General features: G+C 38.9%; 1 protein-coding gene across 2 annotated transcripts; it reads right to left on the bottom strand.

Annotated features, from left to right (window-relative positions):
- Window positions 1–314: 314 nt before the first annotated feature.
- PEX6 (peroxin 6) lies at window positions 315–10,871 on the bottom strand. 2 transcript variants are annotated; one of them, XM_078576997.1, is made up of 16 exons: window positions 10,623–10,871; window positions 7,958–8,575; window positions 7,011–7,254; window positions 6,759–6,900; window positions 5,634–5,802; window positions 4,441–4,611; window positions 4,113–4,370; window positions 3,696–3,767; window positions 3,498–3,584; window positions 3,259–3,381; window positions 3,054–3,164; window positions 2,680–2,718; window positions 2,412–2,533; window positions 2,152–2,296; window positions 1,160–1,243; window positions 315–541 (listed from the first exon to the last, which is right to left on the bottom strand). In XM_078576997.1, exons 1-16 carry the CDS (start codon window positions 10,869–10,871, stop codon window positions 455–457), a joined length of 2,721 nt encoding a protein of 906 aa, XP_078433123.1. In that variant the 3' UTR covers window positions 315–454. The 2 variants fall into 2 exon arrangements, 1 of the variants encoding a protein (XP_078433123.1); XR_013581835.1 differs by lacking the exons at window positions 315–541; window positions 1,160–1,243 and having other exon boundaries at window positions 2,158–2,296; window positions 2,680–2,729.
- Between the last annotated feature and the right edge of the window lie 2,005 nt (window positions 10,872–12,876).

The raw sequence follows: 12,876 nt of genomic DNA, 5'->3' as shown, positions 1-12,876 counted from the left end.
AGACCAATCTCTGGACTAGATTTCCAATATTTGCATCTGACACCATCTTTCATATGATGAACCCTAATTGCATAGTCAACCTGACCTCCCCCCCGCCATCTTGTTCAGGTTAGTCGCTTACGTCAGCCTGATAGCCAAACACGACAAGTAGCTCAAACATAAATGCAGGTGTTTTTTTTTTCTCTAGTCACATTTTCTAAAACTTTGCCACATTTTCTTGTCTGGTTGGAAAAGTCGACTAGGATATCTATTTGTTGACTCGGCAGACGATGGGAAGATGGCTTGGCGCGTATCAATGTAGCAAAAATAAGAAATAACTAATAAAGAAACTTGATTATTAAATTTTTTGTATTTTTTATTATTTTCAAACGAGGTAATAATAAGAAATAAACAAATTCGTGTGGTTTTCTAAATTTCCTGGCTTACCTGATGAGTAATGTGGATAATTCTTCCTTCATTTTCCGCCTTCAAACTGACTACGCAGCTGCTCGTACTTTCTCAGTTCAGCCATGGATAGAGACGGAGTCAGCTCTCCGAGAGCCTGATCAATCAAATAAGGATGCATCTGTAAGTCATATTCCCACTAAAATCAAATAGATAATTATGACCTTCGTTATTTGCTGCCAACACTTAATCTATTTTTAATTTCCTTGGCAAGGATAGAGGAACAGAATCTTTCCAATCAAGATAATGACGCCGCGACTAAAGATTCATTAAATCCTCCGTTTAAATAATAAATAAAAGAAATAACATAATCTGATCATTTCACTCATTGAACATTGATATCTGAGGATTTAATGATCTACGTTCACTGATCATAATCTGTTTTGCTTGATTGATTTTCGTTGTTCGTTTGTAGTGAGATCAATCAGGATCGTAAAAAAAATTCACAATCTTAAGTATTTGAATAACATCGATAACAAAAAATACTGATCGTTATTATTTGCCACTACGTTATTGTAGATGGACAGGATTGAAGTATCAAATCAAGATAATAATCTCAGGATGAAACTTTTAGCGTAATCTAAATCCATTTTTCGCGTAACAATCTTGATAAGAATAAATGCAAAACTTTAACCAAAAAAAATATTAGCGTAAAAATCAAATAGCACGTTAAACTTTTGCATTTTAAATAATATCAAGATCAATATATTGATACCTGGATGAAATCGTCGATCTCAACTATGACTGCATCAGGATCATCTGCCACTCCTTCAGAAGAACCAGATAGGTGAGGGGACACCTGAAAAAGAATAGATTAAGTGAAAATTCCCTAAAAAAATCTGCAGTTGGATAGTTTCTTCAAGTATGGACGCTTGCAAAATGATGACAGCGAGATAGTGGAAAACAAGATGTGAACAGGAAATCTTTTTTTTTGAAAAAAAGGAGATGAACAGGAAATCTCAACTAGAATGAAATAATTTCCCTATTATGGCAGGGTTAAAAAACTTCAGAAAAACAAATTAAAACTCCCGAGTTTTCTACAGAAGGAAAAAACATGATTTTATATTTTTTATTCCTATTTCTGTCGACCAAATAAAATAAAACAAATTTGTCGATTTCAAAGAATAATGAACTAAACTTGACTTTTTGGTTTGAGCTCCGTATCAGTAGTAATTTAAAAGGATAGGATTCTCCACATCTAGGAAAAAGGTAAATAAACCATTAGTATTTTATTTTAGACACGCATAAGATGACCAAATCCAGTTGAGAATGAAAATAATTTCATAGAAATATGCAATTGTGTATGTTGGTAATTACTATTGTTTTCATGTCTCTGTAACCCTGGGAAAAGGCGAATGAATGATTGGTTTTATTTTTTTCCATGCATAAGATGAGACAATCGAGTGAAGAATTAACAGAAACTCATAGAAGTTTTCACAAGTGAAGTTTTCATTGTTTGGGTAACGCACTCGTAGGAATCATTAGTAGTCTATATTAAGCACGCATAGGATGAAAAAATCGAGTCCAAAATAAACAGAAATTCTAATAATTCTCAAAGTGTATTTGTTGATCAACGATTTAAGTTTTTGTCGGGGTACCATAGGAAAAATGAGTATTAACCTCTAATATTTTATCTTGAGCATGCATAAAATGAACTAATCTAGAGGAGATTAAACATAAATTCATAGAATCGTCAAATGTGATCACCTTGCGCTTTGCGGCATGAAACCATGCGTCGGTGCACAGGGCATACATATCTGCGCCTGTGAAATTAGGTGGGCATCTCTTGGCAATGGTAGAGAGAGAAACATTATCGTGGAGTTTGAATTTACGGGTGAGAGATGTGAGAACCCTAAAACAATAAACTAAAGAATTTCAGGTCATAGTAAAGCAAGGGGAATTTGATTTTTAAAATTATAAATAATTTTTAAATTTTGATTTTTAAGATAATTTCAGGAGAACCCAACCTCTCCTTCTTGGAAGCTTCAGAGTCGACTCCAACGTACAGCAACTTATCAAATCTTCCCGGCCGCAGAAGAGCAGGATCAATGAGGTCGGGCCTGTTACTAGCCCCAATTATAAACAGATCCTGCAAATGATCAGAGATTTTTTATTTTTAAAATTAGATTTTAAAGTATCTTTATGATCTCCAAAACATCAGTCTCAGTTGATCCAAGGCTAAAAAATGTAGATAGATAGATAGATAGAGAGAGAGAGAGAGAGAGAGGGATGAACCTGTTTGGACTCACTGAGGCCATCGATCTCTGCAAGCATCTGCATGCATTCTATTGTTAGAAAATAAGATTAAAATGTTAGAAACAGGGGTATAATTGTAGTCTCTTTTTTTAAAAGAAATAGTGTTGAGTTTGACGGGGGAGAATATAATGCGTAGAATTGATAAAGATAAGGAAGATGATAGGAGAATATAGAGAAAGACTGTAGAGTAATAACAGAGGGCCAAATTCAAATTAAGTAAACGTTTCCTATTTTTACAGACGGAAAGGAATCATAGGAGAGGAAATTAAAACTATCATTTATGCCCCTACTTTTAGCACAGAAATAAAATAACTCTAATATCTTTATCCACAAGATGGAAAAATGATATTAACCTGGGAAACAACCCTGTCCATCACACCGCCAGAATCACCGGATGCCCCTCGAGCTGGAGCAAGAGAATCCAACTCATCGAAGAAGATGACACACGGGCGTGCTGACCTAGCCTGTTAGCAGAGAAGGGGAAAAAAGGAAAAAAATATCAATTTTATGTTTTACCAGTCCATAGACCGATATTCCTGGGAGACTTTGTTTCAGCACCTTTTCAAATATGTCCCGCACGTTTTTTTCTGATTCTCCAATGTACATGTTGATCAATTCCGGGCCTTTCACACTAAGAAAATTCAATGAGCACTCCGTTGCCACAGCTTTCGCAAGCAATGTCTGAATATGCAAGCAGGTGGGTAGTCAATAGTTTCGCCCAATAAGGAATCTATTCCAAGAAAATTATTTCTTTATGGATAAATAACTCTTTTAAACTTAAAATAACTATCACTCGCCTTCCCTGTTCCTGGAGGACCATAAAGAAGAACGCCGGAACGCTTGCGCAGGCCAGATGAAAATAACTCCTTGTGAAGAAGTGGAAGCTAGAGAGAGAGAGAGAAAGGGAGAGAGATCAGGCCGAAAATTCAAATTTATCATTGAGCACTCCATTAAGCCTTTATGTGATGAGAATGAAAATGATACAAAAAACGCACCTGGACAGTGTCCAGGATCGATCTCTTCACTTCTTCAAGCCCCCCCACATCCTCCCACTTCACATTAGGAACCTGTTTGGCGAGCACATAAGAAAAATAAGTTTTGACATATACGAAAATTTAGCATCGTGTCAGTCAGTCCATAGAAAATTATCCCGTCCTCCCATTAATCGTTTATATGGATGAATATGAGATCATGTCTAAAGCATTTGACAGCTCATCCATGGAGAATTAAATCAGTTGGTCAATTCACAGCTAGTTCCGACTCAAATAGCCACATTATCAAGCTTAAAAATTTCCAAACACTGTGATATAATAAAAGAATATTTTGATGTTATAAAACTCTCATTTAACATAATTCATACATTCATTTCCCATCCAACACAAAAAAGTCAAAGATGAGATAGAGCTTCTCACTTTAGGAGTTCCAAGGGCTGATGCATTCCGTTTCTTTGACCGCTCTAATGCTTGAGATAAGTCCTTCTGAATGTCAATGACTCCATTTTCTCTAGAGATCTCACTTTGATTTTCTGTTCCAACTTTATCAGGAAAACTTTGATTTAATAATCTAGAAACAAAAATTGAGCCTGCATCAGCGACTAATGCACGAATATCCCTAGGCATAAAGCCAGAAGTTTGTCCAAGAACTTCTTTCAGAAGGTTTGCGCCATAAGACTGCAGGAAAAAACAAATTTAACGCATTATTTTCCAAATATAATTAATTAATTATGATTTCATCTCTTACGTCACTCTGGCCTTTGGATACACATTCAATCGATCGCAAAAGCAACTCCCCTCTTTGTGCTTCAGACAACGGTTTCATGGTCAGTTCGTGGCTGAAGCAACGCCTTATCGACGGCTGAAGGGCGTCAGAGCTGTTGGCCACAGCAACTAGCAGAACCCGGTGCCCAAAAGTCTGGCATTATTTCAAAAAAAAAAGTCTGGCATTATCAAAGAGAAAACACCCATTAATAAGATCGAGAAAAAAACGTATAATAAAAATATCAAGAGCATTCGATTCAATTTTGCACAGATAAACACTGTATTCGAGAATTAAGAAGACATGTGATAGAGATCTAGAGATCTTGGATAGATCTCCAACTAGAATGATCTTGGAAGGTGATAAACATTCCTTGAAGACTTACCAAAAGAAGAAAAGAAAGATCAGGAATACGACACGTGCGAGCTGATCCACTCATGCGAGAAGATTCGAAATAAAGCGGGAAATGGAGCTACTCCAAGAAGGGGACGTGAGGCTACAAATAAGATGGGAGGTTCAAGCAGAAGGGAATCAAGAAGTTTTTAGAGTTCCTGAACGACCGGAGATACTCCTCGCGCGGGTGCTGGACCGATCCGGGCAGCACGTCTCCCTCGTCACAGGGAGATTCCTCCCTCTACTAGTGTGGACTTCCATTCGTTCTACATTGCTTCCGTTGTTATCCTCTATTGCCTACAAACACTTGGCTCGTTGAATTCTTTATCGAAATCACTTGATTGAGATCACGGTTTTGAGCATTGATCTATCCGATCGGTTTTCTCCTCATATCAAATTCGTCGTCGGATCTACTCCAGTACAATACAGTAAGAGATATTCGTCGGTATCCTAACAGAAGGGTAGAGAGAAATTAATAGTTACAGGCCAGGATACTTGCTTGAACCCCTTCCAAGGATGGAGAGAAAGATAAACAGAACAATCGTTGCTCGCCAACTGAACCCCCTCCAGGGGAATCTCCTAGCCAATTCAACAACATTTCAATGTCTAACTTTCTTTGGAGAGGGTGACATGTCTTTAAAGGGAGCTAATCTAAATAAAAAATACTGAAATACCCCTTAAAGGGATTGGATACCGTATCAAAATAGCTCTCTCATCATCTAAGGCGAGAATTCGGAAGTTCATGAGAGATGAATAAAAATCAAGCAGGGTTGGTTTTGGCTTACAATATCATCTTTGGAAGGTCGTGAATGTCCTTGAGGAGGCTCAGTGAACTCTCTGATAACAGATGCGACTTCTGAGGCAGCACCAACTTGATCAGAGGGGGACCCATCATTCGATTGCAACTTTCCAAATATATCAAAATTGCGGAGCATAAGTAAGGAAGGAGCGTATCTGATTTTGGAGTGAAGATTAGTATCATAAATATAAGAAGTAGATGAAACTGAAAGGGCGGTAATGAAAATGATCATTTGAAAGTTGTACGAGTTTACGAAGAATAATCTTTCAGAAGAAGTTGTGAATTATCACATTTATTTCCATCCATCAATATTAAAAGCTATGTGAATAAATTAGACTTAATGATAACAACAGAAAAAGTTAACTCTGATGTTCTGTCACAGACTGACCTATTTTAAAAAAATTCCATTGGAATTAAGATAATTCCTCAATTATATTTCTAGATTAATTTCTCATGGCAATGAAAGACACACGCAGATAGACATGGTCGTTCTGTTCTATTCTTTTCAAACGAACAAAAAATTCACACAAAATAACCGCACAGGGGTCTGTTCGTTGTTCTGTTCTTTTTTGTGCGAAAATTAGAACAGATGTTCGAAAAATTCGCACAATCCGAAAAAAATTCGTACAATTTGCACAAATTTGCACATTCGCACAATTCGAACAAAATTTGCAAAAATTCGCGCATTCGCACAATTCGAACAAAATTCGCACAATGGGTAAAAATTCGCACAATTCGAACAAAATTCACACAATCCGAACAAAATTCGCGCAGTGTTCAAAATTCTCACTAAATTCGCACAATTCGCAAAATTTGCAAAAACCGAACCGCACACGGGTCTGTGCGATGTTCTGTGCTAATATGATTTTGTTCTGTTCGGAAATCCGAACAGAACGCACAATTCGCACCAATCCGCACAAAGCGAACAGAACGACCATGTCTACACGCAGAGAAATGAGAAGGACAATATCTCACATAAAGGAGCTAGAATAATAAATTCTTAACCAATAACTATCAATTGAAGAATATTAAGATATGGTCACATCCATAAGAAACAAATCAATAGTATCAAGACAAAAAACCTGAATGACTAAAAAATATTTTGAAACACCTGTGAGCAGCATTGAAGGCCTGAGTAAGGGCAACAGAAGCTTTCTTTTCTGAGGCAGACACCAGATCATGACAGCTGTATTCAACGACATGCAACCCAAGGCAGTGCGCAACATATCTCACAACAGTCCTTTTCCCACAACCTGCGAAAAATTGATCCTTGAAAGCAAAATAAAAATGGGGTTGAGCTTTTAAATAAAAATAATTTTTTGCTTGAAAAGAACATTAATTTCTTGAAGGTATCATGTCTCACCAGTAGGACCGAACAGAAGCAGTGCCACGCGCAATTTGGACGACAAGGCGGATGGACACAGAGTGGGTAGGAGGATTGAACCGACGTCTCTCACTACATCCATTTGCAGAGGAACATGCCCGCTGACCCTACCCAAGAGCGATTCTGGGGGAAGAGGAGAGGGCGTTTGGCCTCCAAGCACCAGGGGGGTGTTGTTACGGTTGACTCTGAGAATGTGTTCTTCTGACGGTTCCATGGCCATAACCTTAAGGAAGAGAAAGATATTGTATATAAGAGAGAAAAATAAAGAGTGAGATAAAGAGAAAGATAGAGGGTGATAGGGAGAAAGGGAGACAGGGAGTGAGAGAGAGAGAGAGAGAGGAAAAGGGCGAGAAGAGGGACAGGTCGGAAGACACAGGAAAAGAGAGGGAGAGAGAGAGCGAGAGAGAAGAGGGAGACAAGGAGAGAAACAGAGAGAAAGTAAAAAAAGCGAGACACAGAAAAGTGGGGAAGAAAAAAAAAAGAATGAAGAGAACTAGAGAGAAGGATCAAAGTGAGAGAGAGAGAGGAAAAAAGGGACTTCGGGAGAGAATAAGATAAAAGAGAAAAAAATGGAGGGAGAGAGGGCCATGAGAGAGAGAAGACGGATGTGAGGGAGATAAGAGAGAAAAAGAGGGGGAAGAGAAAGAGGGAGGGCTATATAAAATGGAGAGAGAGGAAAGAGAGAGAGAGAGAGAAAAAAAGAGAAGGTGGGCGAAAGAGATAAAGAGAGAAGGGAGAGTGATAAAAGAGAGAAAGAGTGTGAGAAAAAAAGAGAGACTGCGAGAGCATTGGATTGCGGCAATGTTCTTCCAGTAAAGATTATAAGAGAGAAAAAACCAGAACCAGAACTTTTCCGAGTAACTATCTTAAGGGAGGACACTGTGAATCATCCATCGATTATTGTTGAGATCATAGAATTTCCATACCTTGAAGAAGATCGTATTAGCCGAGGATCTTTGTTGATCCTTAGAACCACAAGAAACGCAGAGCTCTGACAGACAGTTCCAATCCAGATTCACCCCAAAGACATCACCTCTAGCCAAGAACCGATCAACTTTGAAGTAATCGCTCAAAAAGGTATCGATCAGTTTCTGCCGATCTTCCACTTCTGTTGGAGAGACTGGACGAAGTGAATCAATCTGGCTACACTCTGGAGTCTTCACAAATGATACCCTAACATGCGATGCATACTTAGGCACATGAGAAAGAGGGGAAAATTCCACCAAAACTTCCGTTTTCCAGTCCGAATTTCCATCTTTGGAGTTAAACAAAGACTCCATCCCACTTCCTTTCCCTTGAAGAACAAGATTGAATCCAGAAATGTGCAGACCAATGTTGAATGCCAACAGTGGATCGATAAATGCGATATTCCCATCGTCATGAAGAACATTATCGGATGGCTCTTTGGAGTAAAAGCGTGTAGGGAAGATTCCCATGGCCATATGCTGAGAAGAAGACTGAGCTTCTCCATCTTCTTCAAGCAGTCCTAGGGCAAGAATTCTCACAATTCTTGTCGAATTGGTAGCCGTGTTCTTAATCTGAACCTGGAGAAGAAGCAGCAAGACTTTGAATTGTTAAAGCATGATTATAGTATCTAATAATGATGAATTTCGGAGGATGGATTTCGACTTAAGATTGTGAGATTGTCCACAGACGGATGAATTCTGCAGCATTTCATGTGAACTGAATCATATAAAACAATACGATTTCAAAAGTTCCCACCGTTGTGTTGATACAGTCAGCCGTTACAATGAACTTTACCTCTAATTCTTGAGAATAATCTGAAGAAAAACTGGCACATACTGTTGGCCGAGGTGCAGAATTAGAGGCTTTTAGTTAGGATTAGAACGTTAAATAAGATTGCCCATGGAGAAAGAGAGAAAGAAAAACAGTTTGTGACGATGAGAGATCTCAACATCAGATTTCATGGCGAAGATGAGGAAAATATCAGTCATCACGGGCAGAAACAGAAAAGTGCTGGAGATTATACTTGGAATGAATTGTTGAGGATATGAAGGGTCAGAAGAGGCTAAACAACTGAAACCCAATTTTATAGGCGAAATGGAGGAGCTAGAAAGCAGTAAATTGAAAACATTTCTACGAGGATAGACACGGATAGAGCAAGAGAGATCGAAATTTGGCTCTCATAACGGCATTAGACTTGCAATTAAATGTTCAGGCGATGGAAGAATATCAGATATGATCAAGCAAGATATTCAAAGGTTCCATCATGAAAGCCCACGAGTTCGAAATTAGGTTCTCATGGTGAAAACAGACATGCAACGTTGTGTTGCAGAGGAGGAAGAAGATCAGAGGTGGCAAAGCAACTAAAGCCAAAAAGTTTTCTTGGGGAAATCGAGAAGCAAGATTGTCTCAGATTGCATTAATGAGGCTAGAGAGCACGAAATAAAGTTCCCATGAAGAAATTAGGTTTCCATGGACAAATTAGACATGCGATTAAACGTTCTGACAATTGATGAAGATCAGACATGGTCAAGCAACTATAATTTAAAGTTTACTAGGCAAAATTGAGGACCCAAAGTGTCATAGATCGCACGAATGCGCGCAGCGAGCTCGAAATAAGGTTCTCAGGCGAAATCAGACTTGCAATGCAGTGTCAAGAAGACGGAAGACGATCAGCAAGAAATTATCGTGTCTAAAAGAATTTCTAGGAGTAATTGAGCAGCAAAAGCAAAATAATTCTCACAAATGAGGTCACAAAGCTCGATTTAGGAATCCATGGCGAAATCAGACCTGAAATGCACTATTGAAGAGATTGAAGAAGATCAGAAGTGACCAAGCAACTACCAAGCCAAGTCTTCCAGGCGGAATTGAGGAGAAAGAGCGTCATAGACCGCTCGAAGAACGCCAGACAACTCGAAATTAGATTTCCATAGATAGTCAAAAAGAAGATGAAGAGAACAATGCTTGAGATTCAAATTTCTGTTCAGATTTTTTACCAATTCAAAAAATTCATTCAGCTTTATAAGACTCCATCGAATTTCTAAGTGAAATCCGGATTATTCACGCATTTTGAAAAGGCAACGAAGGTTTCGAAACTAGATAATAAAAACGAAGACGAAGAGAGGAATGCTTGGGATTAAAATTTCTCTTCAGATTTTTTACGAATTCAAAAAATTCATTCAGCTTTGTAAGACCACCGAATTCCTACATGAAATCCCGATTTTGTACGCATTTTGAAAACGCAACAAAGGTTTCGAAACCAGATAATCAAAAAGAAGACGAAGAGAGGAATGCTTGAGATTCAAATTTCTCTTCAGATCTTTGACGAATTCAAAAAACTCGTTCAACTTTCTAAGACTACACCGAAAACGAATTTCTAAGGATTTCTTATGCATTTTTATAACAATTTCAAAGGTTTCGAAATCGAACTTCTACGGAATTTTTTTACGCATTTCTACAACAATTTCAGAGGTTTCGAAATCGAAGTTCTACTGAATTTTTTTACGCATTTCTACAACAATTTCAGAGGCTTCGAAAGCGAATTTCCACGGAATTTTTTTACGCATTTCTACAACAATTTCAGAGGTTTTGAAATCGAATTTAGCGGCGAAAACGAGAGAAAAGTACCAGCGATCCCGAGGTCAGAGAGAGTTTCTTGAGCGCGGAAGGCGACGCGGCGACGGCGTCGGACCACGCTTCGTGCTCGCCGGGACGAGGGAGGAGAATCCCCGCCCTGAGGCGGAGTCCGGCGATTGCTCCGGCGGGCTTGTCGGGCCCGAGCACGGACCGCAGGAGAGCTCTCGTCGACCAGAGAACCAACGGCTCCCTCTTCCCCACTCCCATTGCTCTCCTCTGCAAGCAACCAACTGAGAGCATAGCTCGCCTCCCATATATATACGTGTCAAGACTCTAGAGAGAGATAAAGGGAAAGGGTTAGAGAGAGAGAGAGAGAAAGAAGAGAGAGATGAAGAAGGAAAGAAAGAGAGAGAGAGAGAGAGAGAGAGAAAGATAGAGAGGGGAGTGAGATAAGAGAGACAAAGTGAGAGAAAGAGAGAGAAAGATAGACAGGGGAGAGAGAGAGAGAGATAAGAGAGAGAAAGTGAGAAAGAGATAGAAAGATAGACAGGGCCACAGGGGGGAGAGATAAGAGAGAGAAAGTGAGAGAAAGAGATAAAAAGATAGAGAGAGAAAAGAGAGAAAGAGAGAGAAAGATAGACAGGGGAGAGAGAGAGAGATAAGAGAGAGAAAGTGAGAAAGAGATAGAAAGATAGACAGGGCCACAGGGGGGAGAGATAAGAGAGAGAAAGTGAGAGAAAGAGATAAAAAGATAGAGAGAGAAAAGAGAGAAAGAGATAGAAAGATAGATAAGGGGGAGAGAGAGAGAGAGAGAGAGAGAGAGAGATAAGAGAGAGAAAGTGAGAAAGAGATAGAAAGATAGATAAGGGGGAGAGAGAGAGAGAGAGAGAAGAGAGAGAAAGTGAGAAAGAGAGAGAAAGATAGAGAAGGGGGAGAGAGAGAGAGAGAGAGATAAGAGAGAGAAAGTGAGAAAGAGATAGAAAGATAGATAAGGGGGAGAGAGAGAGAGATAAGAGAGAGAGAGAGAGAGAGAGATAGAAAGATAGACAAGGGAAGGAGAGAGAGATAAGAGAGAGAAAGTGAGAAAGAGATAGAAAGATAGACAGGGGAGAGAGTGAAGAGAGAGAAAGTGAGAGAAAGAGATAGAGAGAGAGAGATAGAAAGATAGACAAGGGAAGGAGAGAGAGATAAGAGAGAGAAAGTGAGAAAGAGATAGAAAGATAGAGAGAGAGAGAGAAAGAGATAGAGGAGGGAAAAGAGATAGAAAGATAGAGAGAGAGAGAGAGAGAGTGAGAGAGAGAAAGAGAGAGAAAGATAGAGAGAGATGGAGAGGAGAGAGAGAGAGAGAGGGAAAGTGAGGGAAAGAGAGAAAGATAGATTTGGAGAGAGAAAAAAGAAAGATAGAGAGAGAGAGAAAGATAGAGAGAGATGGAGAGGAGAGAGAGAGAGAGAGGGAAAGAGAGGGAAAGAGAGAAAGATAGATTTGGAGAGAGAAAAAAGAAAGATAGAGAGAGAGAGAAAGATAGAGAGAGATGGAGAGGAGAGAGAGAGAGAGAGAGGGAAAGTGAGGGAAAGAGAGAAAGATAGATTTGGAGAGAGAAAAAAGAAAGATAGAGAGAGAGAGAAAGATAGAGAGAGATGGAGAGGAGAGAGAGTGAGAGAGAGGGAAAGTGAGGGAAAGAGAGAAAGATAGATTTGGAGAGAGAAAAAAGAAAGAAAGATAGATAGAGAGAAAGTGAGAGAAAGAGATAGAAAGAGAGAGATGGAGAGGAGGGAGAGAGGGAAAGAGAGAAAGATAGATTTGGAGAGAGAAAAAAGAAAGAGAGATAGATAGAGAGAAAGTGAGAGAAAGAAATAGAAAGCTAGAGAGAGATGGAGAGGAGAGAGAGAGAGAGAGAAATAAGTTATTAAAGAGAAGAGAGTGAGATAAATAAAAAGAAGATAGAAAGAGATATGGAGACTGGAGAGAGAGAGAGAGAGAAATAAGGAATTAAAGAGAAGAGAGAGACAAGAGAGTGAGATATATAAAAAGAAAATAGAAAGAGATATGGAAAGACAGAAATAAGGAATTAAAGAGAAGAGAGTGAGATGTATAAAAAGAAGATAGAGGGAGATATGGAGAGGAGAGAAGAGATAGAGAGAGGGGGAGAGAGAAATAAAGAAAGAAAGAGAAGAGAGTGAGATTTATAAAAAGAAGATAGAGAGAGATATGGAGAGGAGAGAGAGAGAGAGAGGGAGAGAGAGAGAAATAAAGAAAGAAGAGAAGAGAGTGAGATTTATAAAAAAGAAGATAGAGAGAGATATG

Source organism: Wolffia australiana, chromosome 6, assembly GCF_029677425.1.
Source record: "Wolffia australiana isolate 7733 chromosome 6, ASM2967742v1".
In the NCBI taxonomy this organism is placed as follows: Eukaryota; Viridiplantae; Streptophyta; class Magnoliopsida; order Alismatales; family Araceae; genus Wolffia; species Wolffia australiana.
Note: the sequence above shows the minus strand (reverse complement) of the source record. Positions and strands in the feature narration are given on the sequence as shown.

What these genes read in the sequence shown, in the direction of transcription:
- PEX6 (XM_078576997.1), bottom strand. Translation starts at nt 10,871, where the DNA reads ATGCTCTCAGTTGGTTGCTTGCAGAGGAGAGCAATGGGAGTGGGGAAG. An exon ending in GCCTTCAATGCTGCTCACAG is followed by an intron (nt 5,803 to 6,758) that starts GTGTTTCAAAAT and finishes CTCCAAAATCAG; the next exon opens with ATACGCTCCTTCCTTACTTA. An exon ending in TGGACAGGGTTGTTTCCCAG is followed by an intron (nt 2,719 to 3,053) that starts GTTAATATCATT and finishes GAATGCATGCAG; the next exon opens with ATGCTTGCAGAGATCGATGG.